General features: G+C 35.9%; 1 protein-coding gene across 5 annotated transcripts in view; it reads right to left on the reverse strand.

The window, feature by feature from the left end:
* CASK (calcium/calmodulin dependent serine protein kinase) overlaps nucleotides 1-18,463 on the reverse strand; it is a 183,846-nt gene that overhangs the window by 10,443 nt on the left and 154,940 nt on the right. For 3 of the 5 annotated variants that reach the window (XM_062515186.1, XM_062515188.1, XM_062515187.1), the window contains 6 exons: nucleotides 16,800-16,885; nucleotides 15,674-15,742; nucleotides 9,813-9,881; nucleotides 8,387-8,422; nucleotides 5,402-5,598; nucleotides 4,037-4,152 (listed from right to left, as the gene is read on the reverse strand). In XM_062515186.1, coding sequence (XP_062371170.1) covers nucleotides 4,037-4,152; nucleotides 5,402-5,598; nucleotides 8,387-8,422; nucleotides 9,813-9,881; nucleotides 15,674-15,742; nucleotides 16,800-16,885 — 573 coding nt within the window. The remainder of the gene's footprint in view (nucleotides 1-4,036; nucleotides 4,153-5,401; nucleotides 5,599-8,386; nucleotides 8,423-9,812; nucleotides 9,882-15,673; nucleotides 15,743-16,799; nucleotides 16,886-18,463) is intronic. The other 2 variants (XM_062515189.1, XM_062515191.1) reach the window with 1 other exon arrangement.

Below are 18,463 nucleotides of genomic sequence, written 5' to 3' on the forward strand. Positions count from 1 at the left end.
TATTTCTCCTGTGCCCAGTAACATATCATCTCTGCTAACTCCTGCTGAATTCTAATGAAAGAGGCAGCCAGGAGGCAGTTATTTATATTTGTAAAGATTACAGCAACCAGCAATTGTGGAGCAGAATAATGAACAAGATTTTTCAGTTCTGTATTTCTGCACACTATGAAAAGGAGGGAGGAGACTCCATCCAAAGTATGGAATCTCTGAGTGTTTCCAAGTCTTAAGTGGTGTATCCACCTCAGCTATATCCAATCCAATTTTAGAATGAGTGTGGGAATCTCTCAGTGTTTCAATTTGATGCCAGTCTTTTTACCTGAGAGACAAAGTCCAGTGGCTTCAATTTGGTGAAACTACAAATCAGCCAGCTGACACCCTCAACTCTTTAAGGCCTTGAAAAGATACAGGTATGAAAACTTCCTAGTCCATTTGAAGCATTTTGAATTTCATCCTAAAGAAGAATCTCTTTCAACCTTTCCCCAAATACTACAAGCAGGAATTTAGTCATATTTTTCTTCCATTTCACAATGCAATTCTTACTCTTGTCCTTATTGCAACTTCACAGTACTTAAACAAATTAATAAATCATTTCATAATAATGATCTACAACATGCTAAACCTTTAGCTTTACCATGCTAACCACCTAAGCCTGCAAATGTCTTTTCCATTGAAAAATAATATTTTTTTTAAAAAATCAATTATTTATTTTCTTCTTGAACAAAACCACATTATGTTAGATACAAACAACAGGAGCAAACATCAGAAATGACACATACTAACGCCTTCATCACAAAGTAGTAGCATGGAGAAGATGTGTCTCAGTCTACACGGATTTAACTAATGATTGTGGGGTCCTCAAATGCAAAAGAAAAAGGATTAATTTCTTAATATACAAAGACAGGAGGAATACAGGGCACACTTAAAGACTGAACTTCAATGCTTCTGTGTTACTAGCTAATAAAAGAAAAGGAGTTCTTGAAGGGAAACAGTAAGAAGCAAATAAAGAGGCATTGTCACTTGACAGGTTACTTACATGCACAGAGGCCATTGGGAGTAAGACAGCATGAAAAATGTACAGGGGTCATTGAGATATGACTTGTAATATATTAGTAAAATAAAAAGTATATGCACAAAATAAACTTTACCATGCAATACTCTAAACACAAGGCAAATAAATCACATTAAGAAATGATAAACATATTTCATAAAAGCTTGGCAATTTTCTACATTACGCATAATATGGAGCATAGTTCTGGTATGTTCTGTTCTTTTCTGAAGTCCTGCAGTAACTTTTCAGCAAAATAAACAGAAAATACATCTGGATATCACTGCAGCATATCTCTAGAGCATTTATAAAAATGTCAGTGAATCTAAGAGTGGGAAAGACATTTCATTTTTTCTGTGGGATTTGGTTTAGAACTGACTTTATATTGATGAAACTATGATCATGAAATTGCCTAATAGTCTAACATGAAGCATGGAGGAAAGAACAACAGGATTACATTTTTCTTGTAAAGGAGAATATATTTGCTTCTAATTTTAAAAAGTAACTGAAATCATGTCCTGTTTGTTTCACAAACTATGTCTGATTTGCAGAATAATCTCATTTCTGCTTCCAGTAATATCTCAATATACCACACCAGCTCTCAAATCATTAGCTGGCCACAAAAATCTGAGTTGACTATGAATTATTTTACTGGGTCATTTCTCAGCACCCCAGGTCAGTCTCACCCCTAAGAGAAAAATAACACACAAGTCCAAACAGATTACACACTGCTGATCCATTTACTTAATTTTATACTAGGCTATAAGAGAAATAAATTCTACTTTCCTGTAAGAGAAACATTTTGACAATGATTACACTTGCTTTGGATCCAGCAGAAGAAAAGATCTGTTTTTTATTCTGAATCAAAAGCACTGAAAGGTTGCAAGGGCCAGTGTTGCCATATTTCTGACTAACAATCCTGGATGTGACAGAGCACTTCAGAGAATGTGAATTCAGTGCCACCTCAGTTAAACCTGAACTCACATGAGTACCAAAGCAATTTGTAATATTCATATATTGAATATCCTATATTTGGTGTCATTCCCTGGAATATTACTGGCATCCCGTTCAGCACCTCAAGGACACCAAGATTAATAACATTTCTACAAGAAATCTTGATTTCAATCTGTGCTTACATTAACTTTTTGACTTAGGGGAAAGGGGAAGTTGTATGCTGAAGGGAACAGTTTCTTTAATGGTCATTACCATAATTTTTAATGTTCATATTTCTAATTTTTGGCAAACAGCTGCTCTGATATAAAGCAAATAGAGATACTACACTGCTGGTGAAGGCAGGTGAACTGTGTGAATCAAAGTGCCACCAACCTACTCTGAAATATCCCCCTGTGTCAAGACTGCAAAATCTAGATTCTTTTCAGGACTTCAACTGATAGGAAATCTTTGAGCTAGTTCTGCTCCTGCAGCACTGCCTGCTCCTTCTCCTTCCCTGGCTATCCTTTCTTTAGCTCACTCCCTTGTAGCAGGCCCTGCTTACTCACATGGACATTTTTAGTTCTGTATTTGCACTGGGAGCTGCATTAAGAAATGTACCTGCCCTAAAGAAAAAAAAAAAAATCCATATTTTATTTTTGGGTTGTCCTTGATCCAGTTCACAGCAGGGCCACAACTGAAGAGAGGAGCAAGGCTGTGGGAATGTGAGCTGGGAGCAATTGATACCAGTATGGTGAAAAACTGGCTCATAAAATCCAGTTTACTCTCAACAGCTTTTATTATAATTATTAAAATGTGGTGAAATGCTGCTACTGCCATGAAGGGGAAAAATTAGAACAAGCAGGGTGTTACACCAGCAAAAGGAAGGAACCTACTTAAAACATTCAATCTCTGCTTGTGAGAGCTTTCAGGGTAACAAATAGTTTTATATTCACCTGTGAACATCTTAAATGCAACACTGAATTTACAGAGTATAAACAACAATTACTGTCTTTTGACTTTCTTAGAATTTACTTTCAAATTACTTTTAAGGAAACACACATTCTGTAATAGTGACACATTATGAGTTCTGATACTGCACACGTTGTGCAGGTAAAGAGAAACCACATGAAAACAAGGATTTATATGCTTTAATTGTTGGATTCAATACTGCAGCTGAATAAAAACCTCAGAAATGAATGTAATATAAAATACTTTCATTACACTGCTTGGACAGGTATCTCTTCTGATTCTAATAAAAATCTCTGCAAGTCTCTCAGGAGATCAAAACAACATAAGCATCACAGAATGTGCTATCAATGCAGAAGCAACAGAAAAATGTTGAAAAGCAGTTTCAGCACATTAAGTATTATATATTAAAAGAAGAAAAGAAGCAAATTCAGCTCATAAATGATGGGGTCTCTCTACTACTAAAACTAATGAATTTTGCTTGACAAGGATCTCTTACTCTACACTTCTAAAATTTTCTAAAACAATTCATTTTCTCAGCAGTCTAAACAGAAGCCCCAAACTCAGGATTCAGGCAGAAATCACTGCAAGGAGGATAAACGTCCACAGCTGGATCTCTTTGGTAACTGTAAATAACACACTGACTCTGCAATGGCTCTTAGTCCACTTCCAGCTGTACCACTACAACAAAAATGCTCTTTCATGATGTTTTCACATATGTAATCTGTAACTATAACTACATACTAACAAGGATGCTACACAACAGTCTTCTGTAGAGCACAGTACAGTTATATAGGTTACAAAAATCATATCCTGTTTGCTTCTAATGCTGCCTTAAATATAAACAATCTAAGCCTCTATCAAGATATACTATGATGCACTGATTTTGTGGCAGCTTGCCTCTCACTGACTAAGCTCTATGCTTAAATAACAAAGAACAAGCAGAGTAATGTTGGTGTAATTAGAATTTTACATATATTTTCCTAAGTAACTCATTACGTTTATATAATAGTGCCATCTGAACAATTACTGACAAGGCTTAAACTACAAAAAACATAACCTGTTACAGATACCTGCATTTTTTGTTCATACCTGCATTGTGCTTTGCCAAATATTTGTCTTTGTACTGCTTTTTTTTCTTTCCAAACCAAGTACAGCTGGCCTGTTGCTCTTGTTTGGTCTTCTCCATGGCAATACAAGCAACTCGCCTGACACAAGGAGGAGAAAAAACATTTTCGGTTGTAATCAAGGATCTTAAAAAAGCTGCACAGAATGAATTTGAAAAGCAAGATTTTTTTATAGAACACGAGTACAGTAAAACTTTTGAAAATATTTTTTATTACTTCAAAGAAACAGATATACAAGGATATTTTGATGTAAGAATATTTTCTTAGAGGTAGAAGATGGAAGCTCACAGATGAAGTGAGCATGGGAGGAAAGGCAGCCTTGGTGAATCCAGACCATTCTGCAGCAGATCAGAATGGAAAAGCACAAGGTGTGGAAAGACCACCATGGTCTACAATACCCCAGAGCAAGTGGTGCTGAGCTGGGGGAGTGCTTGGAAGTTTGTATTTAGGGTGAAGCACTGCAAGGGACCCTGCTGCAATGTGCACCTGTGCCTCCCTTACTTACATCAGGGCTTGCACAGAGCTCAGGAGATGGAACTAAAGGTCTTGCCTGCCTCCCTCTTTCTTCTGGCAAAATCTCCCCTAGCCAGCCTAGGAGGCACAGGAGCTGTGCACAACTCCAATTCTTTTATGCAGCAAATCCTGTATGAAGTATTTTGGGCTAGGTTATCCATGTTGATAAACTTTATTGAGGTATGATCATACCTTCCAAGGCCCAGGGCTCACTTGCCAGAATTTGTACTGATACATTTAATTTTTTTTTTCTGAACTGAAGGCTGTTTAAAGGCTTTGCATTGCTCAGTGCCATTGCTGTTCATTGAACCAGCCACTGGCATTGTGATTTTGCTCTGCTTCTTGACATTCATATGAAAAATGAAAAGGAAAGAAAACCCTGAAAATCCCTCAATGACCTTTCTGTTTGACTTGCTAAAACCCTGTTACTGCAGCACTTGCATGCAAACAGTATTAATGAAACCCCTGATTAGAAGCTGAAAGAGAAACTAATTTGACTCTCTTGTATAACCAATTTGCATGTAGCCAGCTTCAATCTTAGTTTCCTACAGTATGCCAGAAAGCAAAATGTTTATTAATGCAGGGTTTTATTTTTTAATGTAATCATACATATAAAATTGCATGTAACACTTACTGCAATGCATACATGAGAAAAAAATCAATACCACACAAACTGAGTCAATATACAGACTTAGGAAGAAAAAAATGAAGGAAAAAAAAAAAGAATTCAAAGGCTAGCTATACAACAATGAAAAGTATGAAAGACAGAAATAAAAAACGAAACTAGGTTTATTTTTATAGAAAACTTAAGTCATACCATTCCTGAAGTTCAGGAGAAGGAATAAGACCTGCAGTACCATTTTTGGAGTTCTCAAGTTTACCCTGCCACCAGTTATGATCATCTTTGCTAATGATTTGGATAATATCACCAACTCGGAATCTGATGCCAGCTTCTTTGCAAGGAATGAGGTCATCCTTTGCTGGATCATATTCAAATTGTGCTCTTACATAGATCTACAAAGAAAAGAGTTTATAAGAGACACTGCAATATCATTACTGGTATGGTATTCAGAGTAACAGGTGAAAATTTGATCTGTGAATGCAGCCACACATATTGGTTGCAACAAGCAAAGAAAAACAAAAAAGGAAGGTGCCAAAGCATAAGTGATAATTGAAAATGAAAATGGCCCCTCCAGCAAATGATGGAGACATGTTATTTCATCAGCTCATGGTTTCTACATTCTATAGAATCTGAACAGCAAAAACGTAATAAACCCCTAGAGTCCCTCAAACAGTTATTAACTATCACAAATCATTACAGAACACAAACCATCACCTTACAACTCAACCTGTAGTGTACTTTCCAACTGAAGTCCCCTGGTATGTTTTAAAAATTTCTGTGACAGGAAATTTTACTGGACAGTATAAAGGACTTTGGCTTTATTAATGATCTTTAGAATGAGAATTTTAAATTTTAAAAAATTAAAAAAAAATTTAATTTTTAAAGATTAAAAAAATATTTTTAGGAAGTCCTATATTGTACCTATCACAGAGTTACTCAGGAGGAATGTGGAAGTTCTCTGTATGGGTTTTTCAGTAAAAGTCTACTCCTGTGTAAATAAAACTCATTATTTGAGCAAGTTATTCTCCAAGGAACATGAACAGAAAGAATCCAGACCATGACTTCACAATTTAAAAGATTACACCAATCCTTTCCTTGTGTGTTACTGAGGTCTCAACCCTAGAAAACTAAAATAAAAGTGATCTCCAGTTTTGGTTGCCAATTGGAGCCCTGATGCACCCAAGGATCTTAAAATCAAAATTAAGTGTCATGCACTAGATAGATAATTTCCACAGTTCATGAGCTTGAAACATCACCCTACAGCATCTCAGACAGCCTTGTATACACACACTGCTGAGTTTCTTACTAAAAATGGACTAGATTTAAAAATCCCCAACAATTACATTGCAAAGAAATAACCTTCTTAGAAACTTTAACAATCACTTTTCAACTCTGCTCAAATTCTGCTCCAATAATAGCTGTAACTATGCAGTGTTAGCACTATTCATGGCACTTAAAAAAGGAATCCAATTTGCATCTAGACATATGATGAAATTAACTTAAAATGGCTAACCATTTTATCTTGTAGCTGATGTATTTTTATTGGTTTGCAGTGAGAGCATCAGATGACAATACCAATATAGAACTCAACTTTTAATACATTAAATCTGACCCTTGCTCTGTTGTGCACTGAATTTAAAAAAAGCAACTCAACTTCTTTTAATTACTTGAGAAATAGGATATTTTGAAACCAATTATGTTTACTTAGTAATTTGTTTTTCATGAAGTTATCATTATTGAGCCAATCCCTTATTTTGCCTGAAGCCTATTCATATAGGTCTAGAAACATCAGCAGTATTTTTACTATCTAGAAACTTCCCTACTTTTCAGGTCCCTGCTCCAGTTTGAGCCATTATCCACCATATATTGGCAGCTCATGCAACATTACAAACTTCCTTACACATAAAGATATATCTATCAGCCAAGCCCTCATTGTTTTCCAGGATGACAAGAAAAAGATGCTGGTTCAATGGGAAAAATCAGGTAAAAATTGAAAAAATCAGGTAATTATAAATGGTGCGAGTAAGAGAAACACCATTATTTTGATACTGCCTTGAACAAAGTTTCTTGTCCTGGGGAGGAAAAAAACCCTGTGAGGAGCAAATGAAAACTTAATGTAAATGTCTGGAAGGTGTTTCATGGTGCCTTTCCAGGTTTATATTCAGGCAGCTTCACAAGAAAATGGGAAGTTGAAAGAACTATAGAGAGCTCTAAAAATGGGAAGTGAAGTGAGAGCAAATCATTCTTGTAATAGAAGTTCCAGCCAACTCAACCACACAGCAGTATAATATGATTCTCAAAGATAAGAGTTAATGCAGCTGATGACTTCTTGAATGGAATTGCAAGAGCTATTATAAAAATTCCTGGTAGAGAAGGAGGCTGAGTACACGGCTGAAAACTCAGAGGTAGATTCTGGAAAGACTATAAATAACTGGAGCAGTTACTGGAGATGAATCACAAGTCACTTGACAGTATGTGTTCATTTGGAGGCTGCAGTAAAAGAACAAAAATTCTTAAAATTGCCAAGAGAAAGATAGGGAATACTCTGAGGAGCCCCATGTGCTTTCTTGGAATTTTCTGGAGGGGGAAGATCTTTCTTTGGTCTGTGCTGACTTGCACAACCACTAGGACAAGGTAACAAAGTTAAGGGAGGTTACTGAATATGGGACTTAGGACTGAAATTTTAAGAGACCATCTTCATTCAGATTTATCAAACCTTAACAGAAGCTGTCCTTAATGTTTTGGTTTTTTTTAAACTTTGTTAATGTTAATAATTAGTTTCAGATAAACTCAAGTCTTACAGTCTTCATCAGCAGAATATTTTAGTTTTAGATACCTGCCCTACTTGTCTCCATTTCAGCTAAAATAGAAATTTAAGCTTTCCTCTAGGATTAAAACCTGCCCAAGTCACTGCATTCTGAACTAAATCAACATCTCCAGTTAAATTCACAATGACTTTGTAACTCTCACACGTGGACACTTGGAAAAAAAAAAAAAAGCTATTTTGAATTAGCCACAAACAAATGAGTTAAAAAGAAAAATGAAAAAAAAAATGGAATAAATTTTCCAAGCGTAAATGTTTTTAGTCCAGCACATACAGAATATGAGGGGGGAAAAGGTAAGCAGGGATGTTTGCTAGCAGCTAAGTTTACAAAATTCCCATGGAGGATATCTATTCACCTGTCTTCCTTTTGGTTGTGTTGTCGATGGCAAGTCCTGCAGAATAAAGTCAACCCAGGAGAAGAAATTTTCATTTTACTTTTTAAGGGTACATAACACTGTTTGTTAGTGATTCATACTACATTACAGTAAAATGGTAAGTTAGACAAAAGTATAAAGCATTGACCCATGTTTAGAAATAACCCTTTTCTTAAAGAAAAATCAAACCCAGGCTGTTTAGCAGCAAGCTGAAGAAAGCAGGTAAAAAGTTTAAGCAGATAAAGAATGTGCTTTTTAATAAATAATTCAGCATCTTCAACACAAAAGCACCACTAAGTGAAAGAGGCTCTTTATGTGAATGCCTTTTCCACTTAAGTATCAAGTTTTGCTTTTAAAAGAGAGGCCATTATGAATAGCAAAACCTCTTATGATTAAAAATGTATATAATGTGATCAACTGTGCTGAGAATTAAGATTACAACTACTTTCATGATATAAATTTAACTGCATTCACAAAAATGTATTTAATTTTTCATTCACACTATTATTTTTAATTCTATTAATTAATAAGCACTTCACCTTGTGGTAAATAATGTCTAAGTTGCATTTTTTATCAATAGTTATAGAAACAGTTACTTTGTTTTGCCTTTTTTTTTTTTTTGGTTGGTTTTTAGCTAGTCCCATGAACTCGTGATATTGACAGCACTCATTGAAGAAACTTGTGTGTAGTTACTACATTGGTCCAAACAACAACAGATGATAAACAACACAAATTTTAACATTAATGTGCTTTAGGAAGAACGGGAGATCGACAGCACCTTTCTACCTGAATACATACAAAACAGAAGTACTTTGTGTTAAAGATGTGATGGGAATAGCTTGGTTTGTAGTGCAGTTTAAAGCCACTTCCTTTTGCTTTCCATATCCAGGCAAGGCTCATGTTTCACACAGTATGTGCACGTACCACGACAGCAGAGAGCACACCAATTCCTTAACTCAGATAGCGGAAACCAGTACACGCTCCAGAGGGCTCTCAAAACACAAAACTTAAAAAAAAAAAGAATCTAAAATGTCTTGGGACACCAACTGCACACTTAATTCTTCCTTCAGACTCTGTTTCCAAAGTTCAGGATGGAAATAAAAACTTTCACTTTAAACCTCTGCTCAGTTTTGAGGAAAGTGCTGACAATGATTTAAAGATGACTTAAGTGTCACAGTACAGTCATTAACATTTAATTCAGTGCATGGCTTTTAATGAGAAGAGTAAGTTGGAAAAAGCCCTTAAAAAAAAAAAAAAGAAAAAGGAAACGGGGAGTTACATATGCAATAACCTGGGTTCTCTGAGCAGGACAAAATTTTCCACTGACCACATGATAAGTATAACAGTAATGGCAGATGAGCACCAACAAAACTTTCACACTTTCTCTGTGTGGAACTGGAAATCTTACCGAAACAGAATTGTTAGTGCTGCTATGACCATTAGCGGGGGACTGTCTGGATGTAGAGGGGGAATCTCTCTGAAATAAGACACAAGGTTCATTAACAACACAACACTAGCACAGGAACACAGATATATTTCAAAGAACAGTTACATCCACAGCCTTATAACCATCTGCTTAGCTGCTTCATTTGTGAAAGCTGCCACACTACAAACTATACTCCATGTACAATATATACTCCATACTATACTACTCTGTAAATCTGAAAAGCTTTTCCATAGCTTATGGTTCAGGTTTGACATTTTGATTTACCTGAGGTAATAATTATTTTTATGTTGCCTTCGGCTTTTTAATAACTGGGGCTTCTAAGATCTCATGTGGCTGACAAGGCTACCAGCCCTCAGCCATACCAGTCTTGGTTAAAGCACCTGAAAGTCACACTCTGAACAGTACTTGGAATAGAATGAGGCCCATATCCTGCTCTAAAGATGTTTCTGGGTGTTTTTTTCAGCTGTGTGGTGGTTGTCAGTGTTGATCAGTCTCTACTCAGCAAGATGCATCTCCCTGCAGAGCCTCACAGACACTGAGGCTGAGGAAAAAGCTAAATTCTCTCTCCTCCCATGTCATCCTTTTTACAGCACAGGCAGGGCTTTCCTCCAACATTAGTATGGCCTTTAAAGTACCAAACCTTGCCAAAACACAGCATTTAAAAAAAAAGCCAATTCCCTAGACCCAGACTTCAGTGCAGAGAGAACAGACACAGGGAACACACTGGAAATTCTACAGGAAGGATAACTGGAATTTCTGATTGGGTTTTTCAGAGCAATCTTTTTCACATGCCATTTTGACTGTACAGTGCTTAATTCCATGAGGTCAAGATAATTGAGCCATCTCTTCTGGAAATAAAATAATCCACTTGTACACTGTAAAAAAAAGAACAAAAAAACAAACCAACCAAAAACTCTTTTACCTTCAAAAGGAATTCTGGAATATAATATTCCATGTCAAAGGTCAGTTTAGGAATGTCTGGTCATACTATGTAACACCAAGGACAGCAGAGAAAAAGGACTAAAACATTTTTCTAAGCAAACAAAGTTAACCCTGTCACATTTATAAATACAAATACCTTCTGTGAACAATTAAAAACCTGGAGCTAAACTGTTCCTGCAGCATGAAGCAGGGATTAATGCCACATACATAAGAACAAAACTTGCCTCCCACAAGTATTTGCAATGTGTAATGGAGTGGGGGAAATCAGCTCTAATTCTAATTACAAAAGCACTCCAGCACAAGAAGTTTAAAATATTCAAATGAGAACAAATGAACCATTCATTACTGAAAAAAAAATAAAAAAATGAAAAGCTTAAAGGAATCAGTATTCCTTCTTCTTTTCTTTTGTGTATGGATTTATCACCTTTATCAAATTGTAACCAGAACTTTTTTGAAAAAAGTTGTGACTTCCTTGCTTTATAAACGGATTTTCTGCTTGCTGTGCAATTCTTTCTCTACTATTTTCTCACTTTCAAGAGGTGAAAAAACAATTTTAACTTTTTTTTTTAAAATATGGTTTGTCATAATCTGTTGTCAGTGATGGTTTAGCAAGTGAAAGCTTTGGAAACTGAAGTAAGCACCCAAATAATTTGGAGAAAAACAAGTTTAGAGAATGCCACTATTTCTGGACTGTCTTGAAGGATTCTGCCTTTGAAGGAAATTTTCTTGGTTTGAGAATGTTTTGATTTGTATTCCTCCAACAATTCTCAATACAAGACAGCATATTATTCAAAGCAAATGTTCCATCATAACATACTGAAGAAAAAAAAAATACATTTTCAGTGCTATTGGTGACTTCAGTACTGTCAGAAATAATCTGACAAGTTAGTCAAGAGACATATTTTTATGTATGACTTTTACATAATTAGCCTGTTCTGTCACAATTTCAGACATTTAGATTCTTAATTTTCTAGGGACATGTCTTTCTTTCAAAAAAATACCAGACTAAGAAGTTAGGAGAAAAATTGTATTATGGACAATCTACTGAAACAAACCAATAAGCACAGAGATCCTTGTAGAATAACTGGACTGCTTAGGACTGGCCTGGAAAACTTCAGTTTTGGTTGTTTGTTTCTCCAGTAAATCAGTAAAAGCCCTACTTTTCCTGGGAACAGGGGCAGAAAAATACTTAGAGGATCCAACAATTCTGAGTAATGTAGAAAGGTTTTTAGCATTATATTTTAGTAAACTTGACTGGACTTCCCAGCCTTCTCCAGCATCAGGACAAAAACAACACAGGAATCTCTGAGGTCATCACTATTCAGTTGAAGAATCACAGAGCTAGAGCCTTAGAGGAAACAACCATAATGATTTCCAAATGATGGCAAACCCAGTTGCCTGTTGATTGCTTCTTTTTAGATGTGGTTTATGAGTGATAAACCAATGTATTTGAGATGCAAACCTATACAGAAGAACTCAACAATGTCTAATAAATATGACCTGATCAAATGAGATACTGATAAAAACAGTTGGATCAACGACACTGTTGCCAGATATTAAAAAACACCCAAAAAAACCTCCAAACAAGAAAACCAACAAAACCAAAACCTCCAACAAAAACAGAGAGATTTTTGCATTTCTGTCTTGCTCAAGGAACTCTTCTGTCAGTATTTTTAATACAAATCTAAAAAAGACTTAAGAGAATAAAAACTCCTTATGTTTGTGCACGAATGGAAACCATGGAAGATAAAGGAAAAAATCTGTGGTGATTACCACCAGGCTTTTAAAATGTCGTATGTATAAAGGCTTTTCTTTTTAATGAGACAACTTAAGAGTTTCACAAAGGCAATCTGAAACATAAAGTATGTTTATAACAATTTTTTTTAAAAAAGAAGAAGGAGAAGAAAGAAGAAGAAAGAAGAAGAAAGAAGAAGAAAGAAGAAGAAAGAAGAAGAAAGAAGAAGAAAGAAGAAGAAAGAAGAAGAAAGAAGAAGAAAGAAGAAGAAAGAAGAAAGAAAGAAGAAGAAAGAAGAAAGAAAGAAGAAGAAAGAAGAAGAAAGAAGAAGAAAGAAGAAAGAAAGAAAGAAGAAAGAAGAAGAAGAAGAAAGAAAGAAGAAAGAAAGAAGAAAGAAAGAAGAAAGAAAGAAAGAAGAAAGAAAGAAGAAAGAGGAAGGAAGAAAGAAGAAAGAAGGAGAAAGAAGTCCTTCTCTTACCAATCTCGTGTATCTGACACTGTAAAAAGTTACTTGGGGTGATGTGTCAGTACAAAGTAAGAATGGAAATGTAGCCAGAGGAAAATGCTTACTCACTGGGATAAAACTGAAACATATAAACAGTGTACACAGCCATCAGCCATAAGAAGAATGTGTTGCAACAGTTACTTCAGTTCATGTTTATGTAAATCTGCAATTTTCTTGCTATCTTACGAAGAAAACAATACCCTGGCCCCTTGTTATCAAAATATCTATGTTAACTCAGGTTATTTGCCATACTAGTGGATAAGCAGGTCACCTCACACCAGATCAGCTGATGCAATTTTTACACAAGGGAATTCAAAAGTACTTTCTTCAAGCAAGGTCTGCTCCATGAAATCGGTCTGGTAGCTGAATGGAAGGCATGGGTGCAGGAAAAGCCACAAATGCCTAAGAAAACTGCAATTATTCAGCTGAGATTTTGAAAACTGCCTAGTGACCCTGAATTATATAGTGTAGGAAAAAGACTTCCCTATATATGCAGAAATGGCTCAATATTTAGAAGATAGCACTTACTTTAAATGACTACAAAAGAAACCAAATATGGCAAGTGAAATTCAAATCCCTGTTATTTAAAAAAAATCCCAAACATTCCATGCCCCTCTCACCTTTGTGAAGGCCTAAGATTATAAATAAAAGGCACATGATCTCTGATTCTACTAATATGTAGTTTTTTTCTTATTCAAGATGAAGAAGATGTTTTGCAATCCAATGATGTGATCCTGGTAGGACCCTCAAAGTCCCCCAGTCCTCAATTCTACTTTATATTCCTCTTCCCAGAAAACTACACTACATGAGCACCAGTCCATGACTGAAGGAGGGGGGAACCAAACATAAATACAGACTGAAATGTTGCCAAAAAATACCTTAACTAGGAAGATTATACTAGTGAAGACAAAACATCTCTCTATTTATCCTGCTGGAGGGCATGAGAACCAAGATTTCTGTGTGAGTAATGTCAGTCAACATTGATCTTTAGCCTTTATCAATGGATAAGAATTTGATTCATCTGAATCACCTCCCTGAAAAATTCTGTGAGAAAAATTCTATGTGTACCAAAGGACTACTGATGCTTTAACAGGATGATTTAAAAACACCGGGGTTTTTGTGTAAACAATGAAAATCAAGCCAAAATCTTAGTGTGGCTGAGCAGGTGGAAAGGACTCATCCATCTCTGACTAAATGAATGCTAAATGCTACAAAGTGGGCTAATTAGACATGGTTTCTTTTTCTCTTTGATCACACACGTCTAGTTTAGCCATTTTTTTCCAAAGGAAGTAAGAGTGTATTTTCCATTCTTCTGTGACGTAAATAGTCATGAAAAGTCTAAGGACACAAAGCTGAAGAAAAAAGATGATCTGCTATTACTAAAATGACAACTAATAGTATTTATTTAAAGCTGTATGCTGAGTTTTTCCAAATAATCAACTTCCCAGCAAGTCTGCAGTTACATCAGTTTCTGTATTTCAATACTGGGAAGTGAGGTATCTTTTATTATTACTCCTCTTTGCAGCACAGAAGTCAATACATGAATTTGTCAGCATGCTGTTATTTTTTAAAAGCCTTTGCATTTCATGAAAAGCTTTTGGTTTCATATTTAAGAAAATTGGCCTCATAGGTGAAAAATCTGTCAAACCTTCTACCTCTAAAGCATTTTAGTTTTTGTTGAATTCAACTAGAAGTACCAAAGGCAACCAAAAAGCAGTAATTCTTTTCCTTGTAAAAACAGATTGCTCTGACAACCGCAATAGCAGCTTCTGTGTATTCTAGCATCTGCTGAGACACAAGAACAATTAGGATGAAATCACAGCTCTAATTAAGATAAGGTGCTTGACTTCAGCAGGGGTTGTGATTTCACTTGGGGAGTTCTAATTCGGGAGCTGTTTGCGCAGTTCAGCACGTGCCACGGAGAGACTGGCATCATCTACACGCTGCAAATACCATCTGTATGCTCAGACTGAACAGTGGCTCTCAAGTAGCCATCTTCTACAATTTAATTCCCTTCAGCTGCAATCTGGAACGCAACTTTGTGAGCAGAAAGGAATTAAATGTTGCTGTGCAAAAGCCATAATACCAAGTTTCTAGCCCAGCAGCAACTGGAAATCTGTTTTATCTTCCACAGTGACAAAGACCATTTCTTCCTGGAAACATAATATTAAGCCACATGTAACTGTTACACACAACCACCACAAATTTACCTCAACAGGGTTATACAGAAACAGGTTTTTCAATTAACCCTTAACAGCCTAAAGCAGCAACATAATATTTAAAGCCTAAAAAAGAGGAGGATCTCTCCTCAGCTTAGGGAACTTTAACAGACTTCCTGAAGTATGAGTTTAAATGGTCATATTTCAAAGGGGCTTCCTAGATGCCTAAGTTGAGGATCCCCTTCCCTATATTTTTTAATAGGCTGTAAAGAGTTAAGGTGCTGATGAGATGAATATGAAGGCAGGGCTGAGTAGGTAGGTGGGACCTACTCGTGTTCCGTTATCTTTGTTGTAAAATTGGTGTGCGTGATCTAACAGGACAGGCAGAAACAATTTCCCAGAAAGCAGTAACATTCAGCCATCAGCAGGCAGTTAGTTACAGGACTGAGGAAGAAAGGGGATGGGTCATTGAATTCATTACCTCACAGGATGAAGACTGCGTGCGGTAACTTGGCACTATCTTGAAGGTAATACTTCCACGCATTTCCCTCTGTGAAAAAAGAAGCACTTCAAGACTAACACTGAAGAGAAAAATCTCCAAACTGTTAATGCTTGAAAGGAAAACATCACAGTCCAAACATGGAAAGCTAAAATGCTATGGATAAGTTGTCGTATCACCTATAAACAAACATTTAATTTGTTTTCATTAATCTAAAGGATGAACATGCAGTATCAGTTTGTTCACCTGACCAGGTTTTGAATGCCTAGAGTCCAGAATTGTATTTTAATGTGAGAGATTCACACTGAAATTCACATTTTACTGTGAGATAAGTGCAGGTTTCTTCCATGACACCCTTTTCTTTGTAGCTATATTCTTGTCATCTACAGTCTTTTCTACCAAAGTGGCATTTTCTTCCCTTTCATAATGCATGTTAAAAAGCAAAACTGTATTCAGTTTCTGGAAAGCTGCATTTTACTGTATTGAAGGCAGGAATGTCAAAAACAGTCTTTCATCAGAACAGAACACGGGGTCTGCTACGTTGTATTTACTATTGTGTAAGAATATTTATAACAAGTAGTAACTCCAGAGTAGCAGCAGATTGTATTTTCACAAAAGGCAATCTGAATACTGGGGAATACCACATGGCTGACCAGTGCAGGACTTGATCTGGGCAGAAATGTGAGCAGATCACTTCAAGAGATCTCAGAGTTCCCCCCTTTCTCTCTCTGTCTGGCTTACTGTGACCCCCAATAAAATGCTATTTCCCTTCAAGCTTGTCTAGGATTAGTGATACCATCCAAGATCTCAAGGTTAGGGTCGTATGCAGAAAAATTAACGTGTTTTGGAAATATCAAACAGACGCTACCAGCAAGGGTGGGTGGAGTTTTCCCAGAAAAAGACAGACTGAGCTCAAAGTAATGTTTTTTAAATTTGTAACATCAGTAACTGTGAGCCTAACAGTTATAAATTGAAAGCACTTTTTGTTGCATGGACATGTAGTCTATCAGGAACACAAGAAAAAGGGGAAGTTAGAACACAAACAAAAGTTTAGACTAAGTAAGACAGACACTTTATAGAGGACATGAGGAAGACTTCAAGCACTTACAAGCATTTTTTGTAGTTGTTCTACAGTTTGATTTGCCACACTGATTCCATTTATCTCTCTGATTTCATCCCCTACATGTAGCGTACCTGCAGAGTTAACAAACACACAATCACCTCAGGACATGTTTCTACAAATTGAAATAATTATAACACAGCACTAATATTCACACAAAGGCATAAACAGAAAACAACATTAATTTTTTTGCTAGATTCAGAAATTGTATTAGCTACAAATTTGTCTTTCAGAGTGCAGTGAATACACAGCAAGAGATGCCCAGGCATTCTTTAAGTAAATGGGAAAAACATATTTCTGTTATTAAGCAATAATATTGAATCAAAACCACCATATGGCCTGAAATAGTATAAAGATTCTTTGATATTATTCAAAACCTAAAACTGATAGAATTACATATTAGACTGAAAATCAGATTCAGTAACATCCCTGTATCAAATAAAATCCCCTTTTCTGCAGCATTTCCCACTTCTGTCATTCTGACAGAAGTGAATATTATTATGTACATGACTGTAAGGAAAAGTATACATAAAAATTGGGAATAAAGAACAGACATTTGGCAGACATGTCAACAGCAAACAGAAAATTTTAATGGTGTTTTATTTTTCCTGAATGTTCTGGAAGGTGTAAGTAGAATCTTTAAAAGCCTTTCTTCCCATATCAACTCTGCCACCTCTTTATACACTGCATAATTAAAAAGAAGAGTTTTAATGGGCACAGCTGGATATTTTACCTAGTTTTAGCAGGTTTTAAAAGTTTTATTAGCCCCATTATGGAACACAGTCATGTGAAGCAATCGTGTGCAGAGTATCACTACTACCTAAGCACAGTTGGAAGAAAACCTTTTTCCTGTGAATCTTAGAGCAATCTCCTTGTAAAACATGCTTTCAGAAGCCAAATAAATTTCAATTCAGAAGGTCCTCCTAAGGCATACAGAATTCTCTCTGAATTGCATCTCTGCTTGTATTAAAACTTTTGTCTTTCCTGCTTCCTGACAGATTTTACCATACCAGTGAGACAAAGTGAATATATGTTTTGTCTTCCCAATTACCTGTTCCTAGCTTCCTTTGAAATACAACAGTAGGCTAGAGGGAACTTTGATCTGAAAAATTATGAAAATTTTTGTTTTCATCAAAAGAAAAAGATGGCAGTCTGAAAAAACTAAAGTAACCCTTTCATGGCTGCAATCCAAACTTGCAGCCAACAACCTGGTACAGGAGTTAATCTGTTTAAAGCAGGACAAAACCCAGTTACTTTTGGACATCTGATCTGAACACACAAAATGACAAGAAGGAGAAAACGGGGATGAGAACTAAAAAGCATGTTTGCAGGATTTGTTACGGTACTGAAAACTGAAAACAAAGATTTAGAATCTAGGCACAAATAATATTTTTATTTCAAACCCCATTTTTGTGATTCTCAACACCAAAAATATAAAGATCCTCAAGAATTTTATGGACAAAGCTCTTTCATTTTTGCAAGTACCTCTACTTTTGTAAGGATTTTTTTAAACAGAGGATTAAATAAGTACAGCTCCCGAAATTATTGGTGCTTCCATCTCTTGCTGAGCTATACTCAGTAATAAGACAGCAATTATTCTAATTAAGACATAAATGAAACACAGTGGGCCCTCACCTCAAAAAACTGTCAGA

The sequence above is a fragment of the Cinclus cinclus genome, chromosome 2 (assembly GCF_963662255.1).
Source record: "Cinclus cinclus chromosome 2, bCinCin1.1, whole genome shotgun sequence".
Taxonomy (NCBI): Eukaryota; Metazoa; Chordata; class Aves; order Passeriformes; family Cinclidae; genus Cinclus; species Cinclus cinclus.